We start from the raw sequence: 24,835 nt of genomic DNA on the forward strand, positions 1-24,835 counted from the left end.
GGTGAGAATTCTATCCAGATTGATACTGAGAATTCTATCTAGAGAGGGAGAATTCTACCCACATAGTGAGAGTTCTATCTAAATGGTGAGAATTCCTTCCAGATAGTGAGAGTTCTATCCAGAGGGTGAGAATTCTATCCAGATTGATAGTGAGAGTTCTATCCACACAGTGAGAATTCTATCCAGATTGATAGTGAGAGTTCTATCCACACAGTGAGAATTCTATCCAGACAGATAGTGAGAGATCTACCCAGAGGGTGAGAATTCTATCCAGATAGATAGTGAGAGTTCTATCCAGAGAGTGAGAATTCTATCCAGATAGTGAGAGTTCTATCCAGAGAGTGAGAATTCTATCCAGATAGTGAGAGTTCTATCCGGATGGTGAGAATTCCATCCAGACAGATAGTGAGAGTTCTATCCAAAGGTGAGAATTCTATCCAGATAGCGAGAGTTCCATCCAGAGGGTGAGAATTCTATCCAGACACATAGTGAGAGTTCTATCCAGAGAGTGAAAATTGTATCCAGGTAGTGAGAGTTCTATCAATATGATGAGAATTCTACCCAGATAGATAGTGAGAGTTCTATCTAGAGTGAGAATTCTATCCAGATAGTGAGAGTTGTATCCAGAGAGTGAGAATTCTATCCAGATAGATAGTCAGAGTTCTAGCCACAGAGTGACAATTATATCCAGACAGATAGTGAGAATTCTATCCAGAGAGTGAGAATTCTATCCAGATAGACAGTGACACTTCTTTCCAGACAGATAGTGAGAGTTCTATCCAGATGCTGAAAATTCTATCCAGACAAATTGTGAGAGATCTATCCGGATGGTGAGAATTCTATGCAGACACATAGTGAGAATTCTATCCAGATTTTGAGAATTCTATCCAGACAGATAGTGAGACTTCTATCCAGAGACTAATAATTCTATCCAGATAGATAGTCAGAGTTGTATCCAGAGGGTGAGACTTCTATTCAGATAGATAGTGAGAGTTCTATCCAGATGGTGAGAATTCTATCCAAATACTGAGGGTTCCATCCAGAGGGTGAAAATTCTATCCAGACAGGTAGTGAGAATTCTATCCAGAGAGTGAGAATTCCATCCAGATAGATAGTGAGAGTTCTATCCAGAGAGTGATAATTCTATCCAGATAGGTAGTGAGAGTTCTATCCACAGGGTGAGAATTCTATTCAGATAGATAGTGAGAGTTCTACCCAGAGAGTGAGAATTCTATCCAGATAGTGAGAGTTCCATACAGATGGTGAGAATTATATCAAGACAGTGAGAGTTCTATCCAGAGGGTGACAATTCTATCCAGACAGGTAGTGAGAGTTCTATCCAGAGAGTGAGAATTCCATCCAGATAGAGAGTGAGAGTTCTATCCAGACAGATAGTGAGAGTTCTATCCAAATGGTGCATATTCTATCCAGACACATAGTGAGAGTTCTATCCAGATAGTGAGAATTCTATCCAGATAGACAGTGAGAATTCTATCCAGAGAGTGAGAATTCTATCTAGATAGGTAGTGAGAATTCTATCCAGATGGTGAGAATTCTACCCAGATAGTGAGAGTTCTATCCAGATTGTGAGAATTCTATCTGGATAGATAGTGAGAATTATATCACGATGGTGAGAATTCTATCCACTTAGTGAGTGCTATCCAGAGAGTGAGAATTATATCCAGATAGGTAGTGAGAGTTCCATCCAGAGAGTTCTATCCATATGTTGAGAATTCTATCACGATAGATAGTGAGAGTTCTACCTACAGAAAATTCTATCCAGATAGTGAGAATTCTATCCAGATGGTGGGAATTCTATATAGATAGATACTGAGAGTTCTATCCAGATGGTGAGAATTCTATCCTGACAGATAGTGAGAGTTCTATCCAGAGACTGAGAATTCTATCCAGATAGATAGTGAGAGTTTTATCTGGAGGGTGAGAATTCTATCCAGATAGACAGTGAGAATTCTATCCAGATGGTGAGAATTCTATCCAGATAGATGGTGAGAATTCTATCCAGATGGTGAGAATTCTATCCAGATACTGAGAGTTCTTTCCAGATACTAAGAGTTCTATCCAGAAAGATAGTGAGAGTTTTATCCAGAGAGTAGGAATTCTATCCGGTTAGTGAGAGTACTATTCAGATGGTGAGAATTCTCTCCAGACAGATAGTGAAAGTTCTATCTAGAGAGTGAGAATTCTATGTAGATAGTGAGAATTCTGTCCAGATGGTGAGAATTCTATCCAGAGAGATAGTGAGAGTTCTATCCAGATTGTGAGAATTCTATCTAGGTATATAGTGAGAATTCTATCCCGATGGTGAGAATTCTATCCAGATAGTGAGTGCTATCCAGAGAGTGAGAATTATATCCAGATAGGTAGTGAGAGTTATATCCAGAGAGTGAGAATTCTATCCAGATAGTGAGAGTTATATCCAGATAGTGAGAACTCTATCTAGATAGATAGTGACAGTTCTATCCATATGGTGAGAACCGTATCAAGACAGATAGTGAGAGTTCTACCCACAGAGTGAGAATTCTATCCAGATAGTGGCAGCTCTATCCAGATGGTGGGAATTCTATCCTGATAGATAGTGAGAGTTCTATCCAGAGAGAGAGAATTCTATCCAGATACATAGTGAGAATTCTGTCCAGATGGTGAGAAATCTATCCAGATAGTGAGAGTTCTATCCAGACAGTGAGAATTATATCCAGATTGATAGTAAGAGTTCTATCCAGAGAGTGAGAATTCTATCCAGACACATAGTAAGAGTGCTAACCAGATTATGAGAATTCTATACAGATAGATAGTGAGAGTTCTACCAAGAGAGTGAGAATTCTACCCAGATCGTGAGAGTTCTATCCAGATGGTGAGAATTCTATCCATATAGATAGTGAGAGTTCTATCCAGAGAGTGAGAATTCTATCCAGTTAGATAGTGAGAATTCTATCCAGATGGTGAGAATACTATCCAGATAGTGAGAGTTCTTTCCAGGTAGTAAGAGTTCTATCCAGAAAGAGAGTGAGAGTTTTATCCAGAGTAAGAATTCTATCCAGTTAGTGAGAGTTCTATCTTGATAGTGAGAATTCTGTCCAGACAGACAGCGAGAGTTCTATCCAGAGAGTGAGAATTCTTTTCAGATAGTGAGAGTTCTATACAGACGGTGATAATTCTCTCCATATCGATAGTGAGAGTTCTATCCAGAGAGTGAAAATTCTATCCAGATACATAGTAAGAATTCTATCCAGAGAGTGAGAATTCTATCCAGATAGATAGAGTTCTAACCAGATGGCGAAAATTCTATCCAGATAGATAGTGAGACTTCTACCCAGAGAGTGGGAATTCTATCCAGATAGTGAGAGTTCTATCCAGATGGTGAGAATTCTATCCAGACTGTGAGAGTTCCATCCAGAGGGTGAGAATTCTATCCAGACAGATCGTAAGAGTTCCATCCAGAGAGTGAGAATTCTATCCAGATTGTGAGAGTTCTATCCAGATGTTTAGAATTCTATCCAGACAGATAGTGAGAGTTCTATCTAGAGTGAAAATTCTATCCAGATAGTGAGAGTTCTATCCAGATGGTGAGAATTCTATCCAGATAGATAGTGAGAGTTCTATCTAGAGTGAGAATTCTATACAGATAATGAGAGTTCTATACAGAGGGTGACAATTCTGTTCAGATAGATAGTCAGAGTTCTATCCACAGAGTGAGAATTCTATTGAGACAGAGAGTGGGAATTCTATCCAGAGAGTGATAATTCTATCTAGATAGATAGTGAGAGTTCTATCCAGACAGATAGTGAGAGTTCTTTCGAGGTGGTGAGAATTCTATCCAGACAGGTAGTGAGAGATCTATCCAGATTTTGAGAATCCTATCCAGACATATAGTGAGACTTCTATCCAGAGACTAAGAATTCTATCCAGATAGATAGTGACAGTTGTATCCAGAGCATGAGAATTCTATCCAGATATACAGTGAGAGATCTATCCAGATAGATATTGAGAGTTCTATCCAGAGACTGAGAATTCTATCAAGATAGTGAGAGTTCTATCTAGAGTAAGAATTCTATCCAGACAGGGAATGTTCTATCTAGAGGGTGAGAATTCTATCCAGATAGATAGTCAGAGTTCTATCCATAGATTGAGAATTATCCAGAGAGTGAGAATTTTATCCATACAGATAGTGAGAGTTCTATCTAGATGTTGAGAATTCTATCCAGATAAATAGTGAGAGTTCCACACAGAGAGTGAGAATTCTCTCCAGATAGATAGTGACAGTTGTATCTAGATGGTGAGAATTCTATCCAGCTATATAGTGAGAGTTCTATCTAGAGAGTGAGAATTCTATAGATAGGTAGTGAGAATTCTATCCCGATGGTGAGAAGTCTACCCAGATAGTGAGAGTTCTAGGCAGAGAGTGAGGATTATATCCAGATTGATAGTAAGAGTTCTATCCAGACAGTGCAAATTCCATAAAGATTGTGAGAGTTGTTTACGGATGGTGAAAATTGTATCTAGACAGATAGACAGATAGTGAGAGTTCTAACCAGAGGGTGAGAATTCTATCCACATAGATAGTGAGAAATCTATCCTCAGATGTTGAGAATTCTATCAGATAGATAGAGAAGTCTATCACCAGAGAGTGACAATTCTATCCAGATAGACAGAGTTCCAACCAGAGAGTGAGAATTCTATCTAGATATATGGTGAGATTTCTATGCAGATGGTGACAATTCTATCCGGATAGATAGTGAGAGTTCTATCCAGAGTGTGAGAATTCTATCCAGATAGTGAGAGTTGTATCCGGATGGTAAAAATTCTATCTAAACAGATAGTGAGACTTCTATCCAGAGATAAACAGATAGTGAGACTTCTATACAGAGAGTGAGAATTCTATCCAGATAGATAGTGAGAGTTCTGTCCAGTTGGTGAGAATTCTATCCAGATAGAAACAGTTCTATCCAGAGAGTGAGAATTCAATCAAGATTGGGAGAGTTCTATCCAAAGGGTGAGAATTATATCCAGACAGATAGTGAGAGTTCTATCCAGAGAGTGAGAATTCTATCCAGATAGTGAGAGTTCTATCTAGATGCTGAGAATTCTATCCAGAAAGGTAGTGAGAGTTCTATCTAGAGTGAGAATTCCATTCAGATAGTGCGAGTTCTATTCACAGGGTGAGAATTCTATCCAGATAGATTGTCAGAGTTCTATCAACAGAGTGAGAATCCTATCCTGATTGATAGTGAGAATTCCATCCAGATGGTGAGAATTCTATGCAGATAGCGAGAGTTCTCTCCAGAGAGTGAGAATGCTATCCAGATAGGTAGTGAGAGTTCTATTCAGACAGATAGTGAGAGTTCTATCCAGATGGTGAGAATTCTATCCAGATAGTGAAAGTTCTCTCCAGATGTTGAGAATTTTACCCAGACAGATAGAATTCAATGCAGATAGTGAGAATTCTATCCAGATAGTGAGAGTTCTATCCAGAGAGTGAAAATTCTATCCAGGTAGATAGTACGAGTTGTATCCAGAGGGTGAGAGTTCTATCCAGAAAGACACTGAGAGTTCTATCCAGAGAGCAAGAATTCTATCCAGATAGTGAGAGTTCTATCCAGATGGTGAGAATTCTACCAGACAGATAGTGAGAGTTCTACCCAGATGGTGAGAATTCTATCCTGTTATTAAGAGTTCTATCCAGAGAGTGAGAGTTCTGTCCAGACAGGGAGTGAGAGTTCTGTCCACACAGAGAGTGAGAGTTTTATCCAGATAGACAGTGAGAGTTCTATCCAGAGAGTGAGAAATATATCTAGATACTGAGATTCTATCCAGATGGTGAGAATTCTATCCAGACAGAAAATGAGAGGTCTATCCAAAGAATGAGAATTCTTACCAGCCAGATAGTGAGAATTCTATCCAGAGAGGGAGAATTCTATCCATATAGCGAGAGTTCTATCCAGATGGTGAGAATTCTATCCAGACAGATAGTGAGAGTTCTATGCAGAGAGTGATAATTCCATCCAGATATGGAGAGTTCTGTCAGGATGGAGAGAATTCTATCCAGACAAATAGTGAGAGTTCTATCCATAGGGTGAGAATTCTATTCAGATAGATAGTGAGAGTTCTATCCAGAGAGTGAGAACCCTATCCAGATACATACTGAGAGTCCTACCCAGAGTGTGAGAATTCTATACAGATAGTTAGAAATGTATCCAGGGAGTGAGAATTCTATCAAGCTAGAAAGTGAGAGTTCTATCCAGAGAGTGAGAATTCTATTCAGATAGTGAGAGTTCTATCCAGATGGTGAGAATTCTATCCAGACAGACAGTGAGAGTTCTATCCAGAGAGTCAGAATTCTATCCCGAGAGTGAGAGATCAATACACATGGTGAGAATTCTACCCAGACAGATAGTGAGAGTTCTATCCAGTGAGTGAGAATTCTATCCAGATATATAGTGAGAGTTCTATCCATAGAGGGAGAATTCCATCCAGGTAGATAGTGAGAGTTCCATCCAGAGAGTGAGAATTATATTTAGATAGTGAGAGTTCTATCCAGAGAGTGAGAATTCTATCTAGATAGTGAGAGTTCTATCTAGATAGTGAGAATTCTATCCAGATGGCGAGAATTCTATCCAGACAGTGAGAGTACTATCCTGATGGTGAGAATTCTATCCACACAGATAGTGAGATTTCTATTCAGAGAGTGAGAATTCTATCTAGATAGATAGTGAGAGTTCTATCCGGAGGGTGAGAACTGTATCCAGATAGATAGCGAGAGTTCTATCTAAAGAGTTAGAATTCTTTCCAGATATTGGGAGTTCTATCCAGATGGTCAGAATTCTGTCCAGAGAGTGACAGTCCTATCCAGAGGGAGAGAATTCCATCCACAGAGATAGTGAGAGTTCTATCCACAGAGTGAGAATTCTATCCAGATAGATAGTGAGAATTCTATCCAGAGAGTGAGCATTCTATCTCGATAGAGAGTGAGAGTTATATACAGAGAGTGAGAGAATTCTATGCAGATAGTGAGAGTTCTATGTAGATGGTGAGAATTGTATCGAGATAGTTAGAGTTCTATCCAGATGGCAAGAATTCTATCCAGATAGTGAGAGTTCTATCCAGATAGATAGTGAGAGTTCTATCCAGAGAGTGAGAATTCTATCTAGATAGATAGTAAGAATTCTATCCAGATGGTGAGAATTCTACCCAGATAGTGAGAGTTCTATCCAGAGAGTGAGAATTCTATCCAGATAGATAGTGAGAATTCTATACACATGGTGAGAATTCTATCCAGACAGTGAGAGTTCTATCCATGAGTGAGAATTTTATCCAGATAGATAGTGCGAGTTCTATCAAGACAGTGAGAATTCTATCCAGACAGTGAGCGTTGTATCTGGATGGTGAAAATTCTGTATAGACAGATAGTGAGAGTTCTATCCAGAGAGTGAGAAATCTATCCAGATAGATAGTGAGAGTTGTATACACAGAGTGAGAATTCCATCTAGATAGATAGTGAGAGTTCTATCCAGATGGTGAGAATTCTATACAGATAGTTAGAGTTCAATCTAGATGGGGAGGGTTCTATCCAGATAGATAGTGACAGTTCTATCCAGAGTGTGAGAATTCTATCCAGACAGTGAGAGTTCTATCCAGATGGTGAGAATTATATGCAGGTAGTGAGAATTCTACTCAGATAGATGGTGAGAGTTCTATCCAGAAAGTGAGAAATCTATCCAGATAGATGGTGAGAATTCTGTCGAGATGGTGAGAATTCTATTCAGATAGCGAGAGTTCTTTCCAGATAGTAAGAGTTCTATCCAGAAAGATAGTGAGATTTTTATCCAGAGAGCAAGAATTCCATTCAATTAGTGAGAGTTCTATCCAGATAGATAGTGAGAGTTCTATCCAGAGGGCGAGAATTCTATCCAGATAGATAGTGAGAGTTCTATCCAGAGGGTGAGAATTCTATCCAGATAGATAGTGAGAGTTCTATCCAAAGGGTGAGAATTCTATTCAGATAGATAGTGAGAGTTTTATCCAGAGAGTGAGAATTCTATCCAGATAGTGAGAGTTCTATCCAGATGGTGAGAATTCTATCCAGATACTGAGAGTTCTATCCAGAGGGTGAGAATTCTATCCAGACAGGTAATGAGATTTCTATCCAGAGAGTGAGAATTCTATGCAGATAGATAGTGAGATTTCTATCCAGACCTATAGTGAGAGTTCTATTCAGATGGTGATAATTATATCCAGATAGAGAGTGAGAGTTCTATCCAGATGGTGAGAATTCTACCAAGATAGATAGTGAGACTTCTATCCAGAGACAGAATTCTATGCAGATAGATAGTGAGAGTTCTATCCAGATGGTGACAATTCTATACAGATAGTCAGAGTTCTATTCAGAGAGTGAGAATTCTATCCAGATAGTGAGAGTTCCATCCAGATACTGAGAGTTTTATCCAGATATATAGTGAGAGTTCTATCCAGAGACTTAAAATTCTATCCCGAGAGATAGTGAGAATTCTATCCAGACGGTAAGAATTCTATTCAGATAGTTAGAGTTCAATCTAGATGGGGAGAGTTCTATCCAGATAGATAGTGACAGTTCTATCCGGAGTGTGAGAATTCTATCCAGATAGTGAGAGTTCTATCCAGATAGTGAGAATTCTATCCAGATATATAGTGAGAATTCTATCCAGATGGTGAGAATTCTATCCAGATAGTAAGAGTTCTTTCCAGATAGTAAGACTTCTATCCAGAAAGATAGCCAGAGTTTTATCCACAGAGCAAGAATTCTATCCAGTTGGTGAGAGTTCTATCCAGACAGATAGCGAGGGTTCTATCCACCGAGTGAGAATTCAATCCAGATAGTAAGAGTTCATTCCAGATGGTGAGAATTCTATCCAGACCGATTGTGAGAGTTCTATCCAGAGAGTGAGAATTCTATCCAGATAGCTAGTGAGAGTTCTACCAAGAGAGCGAGAATTCTTCCCAGATAGTGAGAGTTCTATTCAGATGGTGAGAATTCTATCCATATAGATAGTGAGAGTTCTACCAAGAGAGTGAGAATTCTTCCCAGATAGTGAGAGTTCTATTCAGATGGTGAGAATTCTATCCAGATAGATAGTGAGAGTTCTATCCTGAGAACTCAATACAGATAGATATTGATAATTCTATCCAGATGGAGAGAATTCCATCTCTATTCAGATGGTGAGAATTCTATCCAGATAGATAGTGAGAGTTCTACCAAGAGAGTGAGACTTCTTCCCAGATAGTGAGAGTTGTTTCCAGAGAGTAAGAGTTCTATCCAGAAAGATAGTGAGAGTTTTATCCAGAGAGGAAGAATTCTACCCAGTTGGAGAGAGTTCTATCTAGATGGTGAGAATTCTATCCAGACCGATAGTGAGAGATCTATCCAGATAATGAGAATTCTATCCAAATAGATAGTGTGAGTTCTACCCAGAGAGTTAGAATTCTATCTAGATAGATAGTGAGAGTTCTATCCAGAGAGTGAGAATTCTATCCAGATAGTGAGAGTTCTATCCAGATGGTGAGAATTCTATCCAGACGGAGAGTGAGAGTTTTATCCAGAAAGTGAGAATTCTATACAGATAGACAGTGAGAGTTCTCTCCAGAGAGTGAGAATTCTATCCAGATTGTGTGAGTTCTATCCAGAGGGTGAGAATTCTATTGAGACAGATAGTGAGAGTTCTCTCCAGATGGTGAGAATTCTATCCAGACAGATAGTGAGACTTCTATCTAGAGTGAAAATTCTATCCAGATAGTGAGAGTTCTATCCAGAGATGGAGAATTCTATCCAGATAGATTATCAGACTTCTATCCACAGAGTGAGAATTCTATCCTGAACGACAGTGAGAATTCTATCTAGATGGTGAGAATTCCATCCAGAGAGCGAGAGTTCTATCCGTAGAGTGAGAATTGTACCCAGATACATAGTGAGAATTCTATCCACACAGATAGTGAGAGTTCTATCCAGAGGGTGAGAATTCTATCCAGATAGCGAGAGTTCTCTCCAGATGGCGAGAATTCTATCCAGACAGATAGTGAGAGTTCTATCCATATGGTGAGAATTCTATGCAGACAGATAGAGTTTTATCCAGAGAGTGAGAATTCTATCCAGATAGATAGTGAGAGTTCTATCCAGAGAGTGAGAATTCTATTCAGTTAGGTAGTGAGAGTTCTATCCAGATGGTGAGAATTCTATCCAGATAGTGAGAATTCTATCCAGAGGGTTAGAATTCTATACAGATAGATGGTGAGAGTTCTATCCACAGAGTGAGAATTCTAACCAGACAGATACTGTGAGATCTATCCGGAAAGTAAGAATTCTACCAAGATAGATAGTGAAAGTTCTATACAGAGAGTGAGAATTCTATCTAGATGTAGTGAGATTTCTATCAAGATGGTAAGAATTCTATCCAGATAGATAGTGAGAGTTTTACCCAGAGAGTGAGAATTCTATCCATATAGTGAGCGTTCTATCCAGATGGTGACAATTCTACCCAGATAGATAGTGAGAGTTCTATCCAGAGGGTGAGAATTCTATCCAGATATATAGTGAGAATTCTATCCAGATATATAGTGAGAATTCTATCCAGATGGTGAGAGTTCTATCCAGAATGTGAGAGTTCTTTTATTATTATTATTATACTTTAAGTTTTAGGGTACATGTGCACAATGTGCAGGTTAGTTACATATGTATACATGTGCCATGCTGGTGTGCTGCACCCATTAACTCGCCATTTAGCATTAGGTATATCTCCTAATACTATCTCTCCCCCCTCCTCCCACCCCACAACAGTCCCCAGAGTGTGATGTTCCCCTTCCTGTGTCCATGTGTTCTCGTTGTTCAATTCCCATCTATGAGTGAGAACATGCAGTGTTTGGATTTTTGTCCTTGCGATAGTTTACTGAGAATGATGATTTCCAATTTCATCCATGTCCCTACAAAGGACATGAACTCATCATTTTTTATGGCTGCATAGTATTCCATGGTGTATATGTGCCACATTTTCTTAATCCAGTCTATCATTGTTGGACATTTGGGTTGATTACAAGTCTTTGCTATTGTGAATAGTGCCGCAATAAACATACGTGTGCATGTGTCTTTATAGCAGCATGATTTATAGTCCTTTGGGTATATACCCAGTAATGGGATGACTGGGTCAAATGGTATTTCTAGTTCTAGATCCCTGAGGAATGGCCACACTGACTTCCACAATGGTTGAACTAGTTTACAGTTCCACCAACAGTGTAAAAGTGTTCCTGTTTCTCCACATCCTCTCCAGCACCTGTTGTTTCCTGACTTTTTAATGATTGCCATTCTAACTGGTGTGAGATGGTATCTCATTTTGGTTTTGATTTGCATTTCTCTGATGGCCAGTGATGATGAGCATTTTTCATGTGTCTTTTGGCTGCATAAATGATTCTGGATATTAGCCCTTTGTCAGATGAGTGGGTTGCGAAAATTTTCTCCCATTTTGTAGGTTGCCTGTTCACTCTGATGGTAGTTTCTTTTGCTGTGCAGAAGCTCTTTAGTTTAATTAGATCCCATTTGTCAATTTTGGCTTTTGTTGCCATTGCTTTTGGTGTTTTAGACATGAAGTCCTTGCCCATGCCTATGTCCTGAATGGTAATGCCTAGGTTTTCTTCTAGGGTTTTTATGGTTTTAGGTCCAACGTTTAAGTCTTTAATCCATCTTGAATTAATTTTTGTATAAGGTGTAAGGAAGGGATCCAGTTTCAGCTTTCTACATATGGCTAGCCAGTTTTCCCAGCACCATTTATTAAATAAGGAATTCTTTCCCCATTGCTTGTTTTTCTCAGGTTTGTCAAAGATCAGATAGTTGTAGATATGCTGCATTATTTCTGAGGGCTCTATTCTGTTCCATTGATCTATATCTCTGTTTTGGTACCAGTACTCTGCTGTTTTGGTTACTGTAGCCTTGTAGTATAGTTTGAAGTCAGGTAGTGTGATGCCTCCAGCTTTGTTCTTTTGGCTTAGGATTGACCTGGTGATGCGGGCTCTTTTTTGGTTCCATATGAACTTTAAAGTAGTTTTTTCCAATTCTGTGAAGAAAGTCATTGGTAGCTTGATGGGGATGGCATTGAATCTATAAATTACCTTGGGCAGTATGGCCATTTTCACGATATTGATTCTTCCTACCCATGAGCATGGAATGTTCTTCCATTTGTTTGTATCCTCTTTTATTTCATTGAGCAGTGGTTTATAGTTCTCCTAGAAGAGGTCCTTCACGTCCCTTGTAAGTTGAATTCCTAAGTATTTTATTCTCTTTGAAGCAATTGTGAATGGGAGTTCACTCATGATTTGGCTCTCTGTTTGTCTGTTATTGGTGTATAAGAATGCTTGTGATTTTTCTACATTGATTTTGTATCCTGAGACTTTGCTGAATTTGCTTATCAGCTTAAGGAGATTTTGGGCTGAGACAATGGGGTTTTCTAGATATACAATCATGTCATCTACAAACAGGGACAATTTGATTTCCTCTTTTCCTAATTGAATACCTTTTATTTCCTTCTCCTGCCTAATTGCCCTGGCTAGAACTTCCAACACGATGTTGAATAGGAGTGGTGAGTGAGAATTATATCCAGATAGATAGTGAGAGTTCTATCCAGACAGTGAGAATTCTATCCAGATAATGAGAGTTGTATCCGGATGGTGAAAATTCCATCTAGACAGATACTGAGACTTCTATTCAGAGAGTGAGAATACTTTCCGGATAAGTAGTGAGAGTTCTATCCAGATGGTGAAAATTCTATCCAGATAGTGAGAGTTCTATTCAGAGAGTGAGAATTGTATCCAGATAATGACAGTTCTACCCAGAGAGTGAGAATTTTATCCAGATAGTGAGAGTTCTATCCAGTTCATTTGAATTCTATTGAGACAGATAGTGACAGTTCTATCTAGAGTGATAATTCTATCCAGATAGTGAGAGTTCTCCAGTGGGTGAGAATTCTCCAGTGGGTGATAGATGGTCAGAGTTCTATCCACAGAGTGAGAATCCTATCCTTATCAAAAGTGAGAATTCTATCCAGATGGTGAGAATTATATCTAGATAGCGACAGTTCTATCCAGAGAGTGAGAATTCTATCCAGATAGGTAGTGAGAGTTCTATCCAGACAGATGGTGAGAGTTCTATCCAGATGGTGAGAATTCTATCCAGATAGATAGTGAGAATTCTATGGAGATGATGAGAATTCTATCGACACAGACAGCGAGACTCCTCTCCAGAGAGTGAGAATTTTATCCAGGTAGACAGTGAGAGTTCTATCCAGAGGGTGAGAGTTCTATCTAGAAACATAGTGAGAGTTCTATGCAGTGAGTAAGAATTCTATCCAGATAGTGAGAGTTCTATCCAGATGGTGAGAATTCTACCAGGCAAATAGTGAGAGTTCTATCCAGATGGTGAGAATTCTATCCAGACAGATAGTGAGAGTTTTATACAGAGTGTAAGAATTCTATCCAGATACATAGTGAGAGTTCTATCCAGAGAGTGAGAGTACTATCCAGATATATAGTGAGAGGTCAATGCACATGGTGAGAATTCTATCCAGACAGATATTTGGAGTTCTATCCAGAGGGTAAGAATTTTATCGATTGATAGTGAGAGTTCTATCCACATAGTGAGAATTCTATCCAGACAGATACTGAGAGATCTATCCAGAGAGTAAGAATTCTATCTAGATAGATAGTGAGAGTTCTATCCAGATGATGAGAATTCTATCCAGATAGATAGTGAGAGTTCTACACAGAGAGTGAGAGTTCTATCCAGATGGTGAGAATTCTATCCAGACAGATAGTGAGAGTTCTATCCAGAGAGTGAGAATTCTATCCAGATATTTAGTGAGTATTCTATCCAGATGGTGAGAATTCTATCCAGATAGTGAGAGTTCTATCCAGAGAATGAGAATTATATCCAGATAGATAGCGAGAGTTCTATCCAGACAAGGAGAAATCTATCCAGATAGTGAGAGTTGTATCCGGATGGTGAAAATTCCATCTAGACAGATAGTGTGACTTCTATCCAAAGAGTGAGAATTCTTTCAAAATAGATAGTGACAGTCCTATCCAGATTGTAAGAATTCTATCCAGATAGTGAGAGTTGTATCCAGACAGTGAGAATTCTATCCAGATTGTGAGAGTTCTATCCACAGGGTAAGAATTCTATCCAGACATATAGTGAGAGTTCTATACAGACAGAATTCTATCCAGATAGTGAGAGTTCTATCCAGATGGTGAGAATTCTATCCAGACAGGTAGTGAAAGTTTTATCCAGAGAATGAGAATTCTGTCCAGATAGATAGTTAGAGGTCTATCCAGAGGGTGAGAATTCTATCCAGATAGATCATGAGAGATCTATCCAGAGAGTGAGAATTCCATCCAGATAGATAGTGAGAGTTCTATCTAGATGGTGAGAATTGTATCCAGTTGGTGAGAGTTCTATCCAGAGGGTGAGAATTCTATCCACATTGATAGTGAGAGTTCTATCCACAGAATAAGAATTCTGTCCAGACAGATAGTGAGAGTTCTATCCCGGGAATGAGAATACTATCCAAATAGATAGTGAAAGTTCTATCCAGAGAGTGAGAATTCTGTCTGGGTTGATAGTGAGAGTTCTATCCAGAGAGTGGGAATTCTATCCAGATAGTGAGAGTTCTATCCAGATGGTGAGAGTTCTATCCAGACAGATAGTGAGAGTTCTATCCAAATGGTGAGAATTCTATCCAGACAGACAGTGAGAGTTCTATCCAGATGGTGAGAATTCTATCCGAATAGATAGTGAGAGTTTTATCCATATGGTGAGAATTCTATCCGGACAGATAGTGAGAATTCTATCCAGAGACTGAGAATTCTATCCAGACAGACAGTGAGAGTGCTATCCTGAGGGTGAGAATTCTATCCAGATAGATAGTGAGAGTTCTATCCCGAGAGTGAGAATTCTATTGAAATAGTGAGAGTTCTATCCAGATAGTGAGAGTTCTATCCAGAAAGATAGTGAGAGTTTTGTCCAGAAAGTAAGAATCCTATCCAGATAGTGAGAGTTCCATCCAAATGGTGAGAATTCTATCCAGACAGATAGTGAGAGTTCTATCCAGAGAATGAGAATTCTATCCAGACACTGAGAGTTCTATCCAGATGGTGAGAATTCTATCCATACAGATAGTGACAGTCCTATCCAGAGAGTGAGAATTCTATTCAGATAGATAGTGAGAGTTCTATCCAGAGAGTGAGAATTCTTTCCAGATAGTGAGAATTCTATCCAAATAGATAGTGAGAATTCTATCCAGACGGTGAGAATTCTATATAGTCAGATAGTGAGTGTTCTATGCAGAGAGTGAGAATTCTATCCAGATAGATAGTGAGAGTTCTATCCATATGGCGAAAAATCTATCCAGAGATTGAGAGTTCTATCCAGATGGTGCGAGTTCTATCCAGAGAGATAGTGAGAGTTCTATCCAGAGAGTGAGAATTCTATCCAGATAGATAGTGAGATTTCTATCCAGAGGGTGGGAATTCTATCCAGATAGATAGTGAGAGTTCTATCCAGAAAGTGAGAATTCTATCCAGATAGTGAGAGTTTTATCCCGATGGTGAGAGTTCTATCGAGACAGATAGTGACAGTTCTCTCCAGAGAGTGAGAATTCTATCCAGATAGTGAGAATTCTATCCAGATAGTGAGAGTTCTATCCAGAGGGTGAGAATTCTACCCAGATAGATAGTGAGATTTCTAGCCAGAGGGTGAGAATTCTATCCAGATAGATAGTGAGAGTTCTATCCAGATAGATATTGATGGTTCTCTCCAGAGATTGAGAATTCTATCCAGATAGTGAGAGCTCTATCCAGATGGTGAGAATTGTATCCAGATAGTGAGAGTCCTATCCAGATGGTGAGAATTCTATCCAAATAGATAGTGAGAGTTCTATCCAGATGGTGAGAATTCTATCCAGACAGATAGTGAGACTTCTATCCAGAGGCTGAGAATTCTATCCAGATAGATAGTGAGAGTTCTATCCAGATGGTGAGAATTCCATCGAGACAGTGAGAGTTCTATCCAGAGAGTGGGAATTCTATCCAGATAATGAGATTTCTATCCAGAGAGTGAGAATTCTATCCACTTAATAGTAAGAGTTCTAGCCAGAGGGTGAGAATTCTATCCAGATAGATAGTGAGAGTTCTATCCAGATAGATATCGATAGTTCTCTCCAGAGATTGAGAATTCTATCCAGATAGTGACCGTTCTATCCAGATGGTGAGAATTCTATCCAGATAGTGAGAGTTCTATCCAGAGGGTGAGAATTCTATCCAGACAGGTAGTGAAAGTTCTATCCAGGGAGTGAGAATTCTATCCAGATAGATAGTGAGAGTTCTACCCAGACAGATAGTGAGAGTTCTTTCCAAATGGTGAGAATTCTATCGAGACAGACAGTGAGAGTCCTATCCCGATGGTGAGAATTCTATCCAGATAGATACTGAGAGTTCTATCCAGAGACTGAGAATTCTATCCAGATATTGAGAGTTCCATCCCAATGGTGAGAATTCTATCCAGATAGATACTGAGAGTTCTATCCAGAGAGTGAGAATTCTATCCAGATAGATACTGAGAGTTCTATCCAGAGAGTGAGAATTCTATCCAGATATTGAGAGTTCTATCCAGATGGTGAGAATTCTATCAAGACAGATAGTGAGAGTTCTATCCAGAGAGTGAGAATTGTATGCAGATAGTGAGAGTTCTATCAGGATGGAGAGAATTCTAACCAGACAAATAGTGAGAGTTCTACCCAGAGAGTTAGAATTCTATGCAGATAGTGGGAGTTCTATCCAGAGAGTAAGAATTCTATCCAGATAGATAGTGAGAGTTCTATCCATAGAGTGAGAATTCTATCCAGATAGTGAGAGTTGTATCCAGAGGGTGAGAATTCTATCCAGATAGATAGTGAGCATTCTATCCAGAGAGTGAGAATTCTATCCAGATAGATAGTGAGAGTTCTATCCATAGAGTGAGAATTCTATCCAGATAGTGAGAGTTGTATCCAGAGGGTGAGAATTCTATCCAGATAGATAGTGAGAGTTCTATCCAGAGAGTGAGAATTCTATCCAGTAAAATAGTGAGGATTGTATCCAGAGGGTGAGTATTCTATCTAGATAGTGAGAGTTCTATCCAGATGGTTAGAGTTCTATCCAGATAGATAGTCAGAGTTCTATCCAGAGAGTGAGAGTTCCAACCAGAGAGTGAGAATTCTAGCTAGAGAGTGAGAGTTTTATCCAGAGAGTGAGAGTTCTATTCAGATAGTGAGAGTTCTTTCCAGATGGTGAAATTTCTATCCAGATGGCGAAAGTTCTATCCAGTTAGTAAGAGTTCTACCCTGAGAGAGTTCTATCCAGATAATGAGAGTTCTATCCATATGGTGAGAGTTCTATCCAGATAGTGAGAGTTCTCTCACTGAAAATTAATAACTTGGCCTCCCAGGCACCCTGCCAAAAGCAGGAGAATGTCTGGCTGGAGGGTTCTAGGGACCGGCCAACTTCAGGTAGATTTCTCACTGACCCCTTGGTCGGCTGCTCTGCCCCAGGAGGGAGACAGCACACTTGGCTGTAGACCCAATCTGATCAGCCCCTGCCTCCTAAATCCCAGGGATGCTAACCTGTGGGGGGCACCAGGCAACCCCACACCACAGCCATCCTCTTGCAGTGCCTCTGCCTTCTACCTCCAAGGCCCTGGCAAAGCCAGAAAAGGCAAACTGAGCCCAGCCATAGCCAGGATCTCCCTATACCCAGCTCAGTCTAGGCCCATGCATGCCTGCCAACCCTCCCTCCATTCCTTCCCCAGAGCCTTAGCTTGGCTAGAGGTTCCCCACTCCTCTCTCTTCCCCTTCCCTCCTCCCATATCCTTTTTTTTTTTTTTTTTTTTTTTTTTTGAGATGGAGTCTCACTCTATCGCCCAGACTGGGGTGCAGTGGCATGATCTCAGCTCACTGCAACCTCCACCTCTCAGGTTCAAGCAATTCTCATGCCTCAGCCTCCCAAGTAGCTGGTACTATAGGCATGCATCACACACCCAGCTAATTCATGTATTTTTATTAGAGACAGGGTTTCACCATGTTGGCCAGGCTGGTCTCAAACTCCTGACCTCATGTGATCTGCCTGCCTCGGCCTCTCAAAGTGCTGGGACTACAGGCGTGAGCCACTGTGCCTGGCTCTTCCTCCCATTTTCATAACACATCTCAAGACAAGATAATGTCTAGGTGGGGTCTTATAAACCATGATGTGGCCCCCTAGTGTGCAGCACTGTAGCTCAAAACATCAGATTTTTGGGTACCCCAGGCCCTGTGTAGCTCTTGCATCCCAGGTTGGTGAGAGGTTCCTGCCCCAGGGCTTGCAGGCCAGAGCCCCCTCCAATAACAATATAAAATGTAAAAAAGAGTTTGCAGGTCTGCTGTGGACACTTGACTTCTGACAACCCCTCTCTGGGGTTACTTTAAATTATTCCCTGATGGCCAGGTTGGCAGGTGCCTTTTGACCCTTATTCTGGGGATGGCTGCCCTGAGGATGACACACTGTCAGGAAGCCAGGCTGCCACCTGAGCACAGGGAGGGAGGTGACCTTTCTGTGAGTTCATGCAGAATGTGAGGACAGAGGGCAAGGGGTGGCCTGTCCTCCTGGTGGAGAACTTGGGATACTAGGAGGAGGGTGTGGGCTGCTGGACGAGGAGTCACGGCCAGGGCTAGGAACCAGTCCCAGTTCTGTGCCTTACAACTGTGCTGGAGCAGGTGTTTAGCTCTGCAGGCTCCAGGCTTCTCAACTGTAAAGATGGAGATGGCCTTGGCCTGGCTAGGGTTTGAGAGTCCAACAGGAGACCCTTTGAGCCTGGCATGTTTGGGCCGCATGTTTGCCTTCAAGGAGATGATCGCTGTTGTCCTGTTTACTGGTGGGGTCCTTGCTACAGTTTGCCATCCTGGGTGGAAGCTGGGGGCTCAGGCGACCTATAGGACAAGCCATGACAGCTGTCTCCCTGGAACCTGGGACAACCATGACGCCTGTCCAGCAGCCATGCCCTTCCTCAGCACTCAGGATTTCAGGCCAGGTACCTGGGAAGGCAACTGTCCCCTGCAGAATGAAGGAAGTGGCTCATGCTCCCTGAGTGTAATATGCTGAGTGTTCAGGACCCAAGCAAAGGGCAAACCTGGGGCTGCCAGAGCAATTTTCATATCTAGAGATTCTCTGGCCAAGGCCACCACCCTGGGCCCCCCTCTGCCTCCCTGCACCTTCAGGCTCCCTGCCGCTGTGGGAACACCAGGGCATGTTTTAAGATCTGGTGACTTCTTGACCTTAAAGGTTGTTTCCCTACCGAGTCTGAATAAAGACTCTGATCTTTATTGATCCCCACCCTCTTCAATTCCACGCCCTCCCATCTTTGGAGTTTGCAAGTTTCTAATCTATCATGCACAGAAGGGTGGCTCTTTGTCAAAAGCTTCTATTTCCAGGCCTTCATTTCTAGCATTTGATACCTGGCAAACCACCCCACGTTCTTCCGCATCGTTGCTCCTCCTCTCCTGAAACCTCTGGGAGTTTCTCCCCTGAATCTTTTCAGCAAGCTTGGGCAGGGTTTAAGCATCAGGGAGGCCCCGTGTGCCAGGGCCCTGGCTGCTGGCCTTGGGAACTCACCATAGAAGTCAGCAGGGTTGCTGTAGCGAGGACAGGGGTAGCCAATGGCTGTGAAATACTGGACCATGTGCTGGGCCGCTCCTAAGTAGATGGGGGTGCCAGACGTCATCAGGAGGACCAGATCAAACAGCCTGAAGATGTCGGAGCGAGGCTGGTGGAGGGAGATGAGCACCAGCCGGTTGCCTTTGGCCAGCCTGGACAAGGTCTTCACCAGGTTGTGGGCTGTGAAGCTGTCGAGCCCAGAGGTGGGTTCGTCGAGAATAAGGATTCCTTCCCAACACAGAGAGGAGCCTGGTGAGTAGGTGGGGCTCTGGCCAGACCAAGCCAAGCCTGAGGGGACCACACAGGTCCCTCTGCCCCCATCTGCCCCCCAGGCCCTCACCTGGGTTCCACAGGAGCTGCACCCCAATGCTGACTCTCCTGCGCTCGCCACCCGACACCCCCCGCACATACATGTTGCCCACGTGGGTGTCAGCGCACTGCCTAAGCCGCAGCTCCGCGATCACGTCCTCCACCTGTGGGCCAGAAGGAGCTTTGAGGCCACCCCAGGGGCCTCCTTCAGGGCTGGACACATTGTGACCCCGAGGATAAAGGCGCCCGCTCCTCCGGCTGGGTTTGAAAGTGAAGGGAGACAGCTCCAGCACTTGAGTTCCAAGCTGCAACATTGGTTCCCCTGATTCTTTCCACAGGTCCCGAGTGGCCTCGACGTGCCGGGCACGGTGCCCTGTGTTAGGAACATGGCCGTGTACTGGGGACCATGGCTCTCTACCCACATGGAGGCCCAGAAAACACACAAACAAATACACTCATCCCACATCTTGACAAGTGCAGTGAAGGGAACCAATGGGCTGAGCTAGCTTCTGGCAGGCTGTGGGGTTTGAAAGGAGGGTGGAGGGTGGGCTGCAGCCCAGGGCTGGTGGACAGCAAGCTGAGTTGTTCAAACTCGACCTGTGGCTGGGTCCTGAGGCAAGGCAGCAGGGGAGGAGCGGGGCATGGACACTGTGGCTTCTTGGACCTGGGGGTCACCACTGGGGCCAGTTAGTTACCCTTTTGTCACGCTGGGCCTGGGAGAAGGTTCTGGGCAGCCGCATCTGGGCAATGAAGGCCAAGGTCTCTCGCACGGTCAAGTTGGGGAGCAGCTGGTCGTGCTGGCGCACGTGGGCCACGCACTTCCTCACCAGCTGAGGCGAGCTGGGCTGCCCGTTGATCCAGATCTGGCCTGACTTGATCTTGCCGCCGTGATCTCGGCCAGTGATCACGTCCAGCAAGGAGGCTCTCCCACAACCTGCAAAGCCACCAGAGATATCCCTGAGAGCTGAGCTTCTGTGGGGGCCAGCCTGTCAGCCACTGCTCCCCATACATTCTCCAGGACCCTGGACTACTCTGTCCATGCAGATGTGACCAGCCCTTAGAGAGGTGGCATAGTCCCTGGACCTAGATGGGGTGGGCCCAGGACATGGAGCTCCAAGCCTTCTGTCTGCAGCCAATGTGAGCACCCCTGTGGGGCTGAGGCATGATGGTGCTGGGGGTTCAGGCCAGGCCAGCCAGTGGTGGCCTGACAGGAGAAGGCTAGAGTCCTAGATGCCACAAGGCCAGCTGGTGCCTGGAGCATTTCTCCCCTTCTGCCACCAACCAAGGCCCTTTCTCCCCAAGCCAGGCTGGTGTTAACATAACTATTTTTGGCTGGCAAACATGCCAGCAATGTCTCATTATTCAATGTCGGTTGGCTCAGAAGCTGGCTTTGTGAGGACTAATTTGGAGCATTTATAGAGTGTCTTTTAAAAATGCAAAACCAAATCTATCTTGAGAAATAATAGAAGTGGAAACAATTTAAAACTACAGCACAGTATGCATATATGTTCTGACTGTATCTACACCCATCTCTCTTCTTTTCATCAGTGGTATTTTTACTTTTTCTTTTCTTTTTCTTTTTTTTTTTTTTTTTGAGACAGAGTCCCACTCTGCTGCCCAGGCTGGAGTGCAATGGCGTGATCTCAGCTCACTGCAATCTCTGCCTCCCGAGTTCAAGCAATTCTCCTGCCTCAGCCTCCTGAGTAGCTGGGATTACAGGCGCTACCCTGCCTGGCTAATTTTTGTATTTTTAGTAGAGACAGGGTTTCGCCATGTTGGCCAGGCTGGTCTTGAACTCCTGACCTCAGGTGATCTACCCGCCTCGGCCTCCCAAAGTGCATCAGTGGTATTTTTAATTCTCTTTTTTTAAAAAAGATTCACCTAACTGAGGGTGGAGGATGGGAGGAGGGAGAGCAGGAAAAAACACTTGGGTACAAAGCTTAGTACCTGGGTGATTAAATAATCTGTACAACAAAACCCCGTGACACTAGTTGCCTATATAACGAACCTACCTGTGGATCCCCAAACCTAAAATAAAAGTTAAAAAAAGATTCATTGCACTCAAGTTAACAGCACCCTCTTCTGAATGATGTACTAATTATTATTGATTTGAGAAAGTAAGCATCAGATTGGATCTAGTTTCCAAAAGCTTTCCGTGAGGCTCTGTCTGTGACAGCTGTTCAAGCTGTGAATGCAGATTGGGCTCAGGCTCAGAACATCTTCCTACCATAGAGCTAGGAACGAGCTCTTTCCACTCCCGCAGATGGAGTGTTTTCTGCTTGTTTGCTTGTTTGTTTTGGAGATGGGGTCTCCCTCTGTGGCCCAGGCTGGAGTGAGGTGGCGTGATCTCAGCTCACTGCAGCCTCTGCCATCCAGGTTCAAGAGATTCTCCTGCCTTAGCCTCCTGAGTAGCTGGGATTACAGGCACCTGCCACCGTGCCCGCCACCACACCCGCCACCACACCCAGCTAATTTTTGTATTTTTAGCAGAGACGGGGTTTCACCATGTTGGCCAGGCTGGTCTCGAACTCCTGACCTCAGGTGATCCGCCTGCCTTGGCCTCTCAAAGTGCTGGGATTACAGACGTGAGCCACGGGGCCCGGCCCCAGATGGAGTTTTGATTTCCTTACTGTATATTCCTTTTGGAGAGCAAGTTTTCCAAGTTGTGTTCAAACAGACTTGTCACATGTTGAGCCAATACATATGTGATAAGTCCTTCCTGCTACACACTATGTGCTTCTTGCAGGAAGCCCCACAGCACCTAGTGCTAACCCCAAAAACCAAAAAGCTTCCCCACATGATCTTTCTGGTTACTGTGCAGAGGCTCTCAGGGTAGAGGGGGCCTGTGCGCTACCTCTGGGTGTACCTCATTTAAGATCCCTGAGAACATGAGTGGAGCAAAATAGCCAGGAGAGAAACCTGGGAGAGAAGTTTCAGAACCAGGCTCCGGGGGCACAGAGGACTTCACCAACATTCACAGGGACCACAGATTCCCACTCAGAAAGCAGGAAGGCCACGTTTTCTGAGCAAAACTTTGTGAGAGCGGTGGGGAGCCTTCCAATGGAGGATGCCTGTGGCATCTGGGGAGACTCTGATATGGTTTGGCTCTGTGTCCCCACCAGGATCTCATCTGAAATTATAATCCCCGTGTGTCAAGGGAAGGACCTGGTGGGAGATGACTGGATCATAAAGGTAGATTTCCTCTATGCTGTTCTCATGATAGTGAGTGAGTTCTCATGAGATCTGATGGTTTAAAAGTGTTTGGCAGTTCCTCCCCTCACTCTTCTCTCCTGCCACCATGTAAGATGTGCCTTGCTTCCCCTTTGCCTTCCACCATGATTGTAAGTTTCCTGAGGGCTCCCCAGCCATGAGGAACTCTGAGTCAATTAAACCTCTTTTCTTTATAAGTTACTCAGTCTCAGGTAGTTCTTTAGAGCAGTGTGAAAACGGACTAACACACCCTCCATGAACTAAGACAAAACACCCACTGGCATTCAAGACCCTTATTCAATGGCTGGAATCTCCAAATCAATAAACTCATCAATTGGAAACCACTTTTGGCATTGTTGAGAGTATAAAAGAAACTAAAATGCCTAGGGCTGTTTTCTTTCTTTCTTTCTTTCTTTTTTTTTTTTTTTAGACAGTGTTTTGCTCTTGCTGCCCAGGCTGGAGTGCAATGGTGCAATCTCAGCTCACTGCAACTTCCACCTCCAGGGTTCAAGCGATTCTCCCACCTCAGCCTCCCGAGTAGCTGGGATTACAGGCATGTGCCACCACACCCAGCTAATTTTTTGTATTTTTTTTTTAGTAGAGACAGGGTTTCACCATGTTGGCCAGACTGGTCTCAAACTCCTGACCTCAGGTGATCCACCTGCCTCAGCCTCCCAAAGTGCTGGGATTACAGGCATGAGCCACCGTGCCCAGCCTGGCTGTTTTCTTTATATTTTAAAAATTATGGCCAGCGTTCTTTTGTGCGTGTGTGGAGCGTGGGGAGAGGGGGATGGCAGTAAAAGTCGTAGGAAGTGTAGTTGATGAACCTTTCTAATAAATCATTTTAATAATTTCAGCTGCTCAGTTAAACTAAATTTGGCCTGAGACTGCCTGCATACTTTGAGTTCCCACAGAGCAAACTGCAAGCAAACTTAGTATGTAAACAAACTGCAACTTATCTTAGCAGTATATTAAGACAGAGACTGGCTGAGACAAGTTGCTGAGTCTCAGCCAATCATGGCAGTCAAGCATCAGCCAATCACAGGCTACCGACAAATGAGATCCTGTCCATACCCAACACCTGATCACATCACCCTCAAATAAATAAGGTGAACACCAAACTGTAACCAATCAGCTATTTCTGTAGGGCATTTCCTTTTTCTGTCTATAAATACTGCCTGACCAAATTGCTTGGGGAAGCCTCTGAACTGGTCCTGTTTTTGAATGCTGCCAGATTCATTATTTGCTCAGATAACTCTACTATTTATTTGTCTAAAGTTTTTTGTTGTTGTTTTGTTTTTTGTTTTTGTTTTTTTTTTTACACAGACAAGTAAACCTGAAGCCAAACAACACTGAATCTATAAACAACCAGGAGATGCTGGGTGCAGTGACTCACACCTGTAATCCCAGCACTTTGGGAGGCCAAGGCAAGCAGATCACCTGAGGCCAGGAGTTGGAGATCAGCCTGGCCACCATGGCAAAACCACATCTCTACAAAAAATACAAAAAAAAAATTAGCCAGTCATAGTGGCACCCACCTGTAATCCCAGCTACTTGGGAGGCTGAGACA

General features: G+C 42.7%; 1 protein-coding gene across 2 annotated transcripts in view; it reads right to left on the bottom strand.

The window, feature by feature from the left end:
* Nucleotides 1–24,835, bottom strand: part of ABCG8 (ATP binding cassette subfamily G member 8) — a 43,788-nt gene that overhangs the window by 9,640 nt on the left and 9,313 nt on the right. For both annotated transcript variants that reach the window (XM_024242584.2, XM_024242583.2), the window contains exons 4-6: nt 20,751–20,989; nt 20,087–20,219; nt 19,705–19,974 (exon numbers count right to left, since the gene is read on the bottom strand). In XM_024242584.2, coding sequence (XP_024098352.2) covers nt 19,705–19,974; nt 20,087–20,219; nt 20,751–20,989 — 642 coding nt within the window. The remainder of the gene's footprint in view (nt 1–19,704; nt 19,975–20,086; nt 20,220–20,750; nt 20,990–24,835) is intronic.

This window comes from Pongo abelii, chromosome 12 (genome assembly GCF_028885655.2).
Source record: "Pongo abelii isolate AG06213 chromosome 12, NHGRI_mPonAbe1-v2.0_pri, whole genome shotgun sequence".
NCBI classification, from domain to species: domain Eukaryota; kingdom Metazoa; phylum Chordata; class Mammalia; order Primates; family Hominidae; genus Pongo; species Pongo abelii.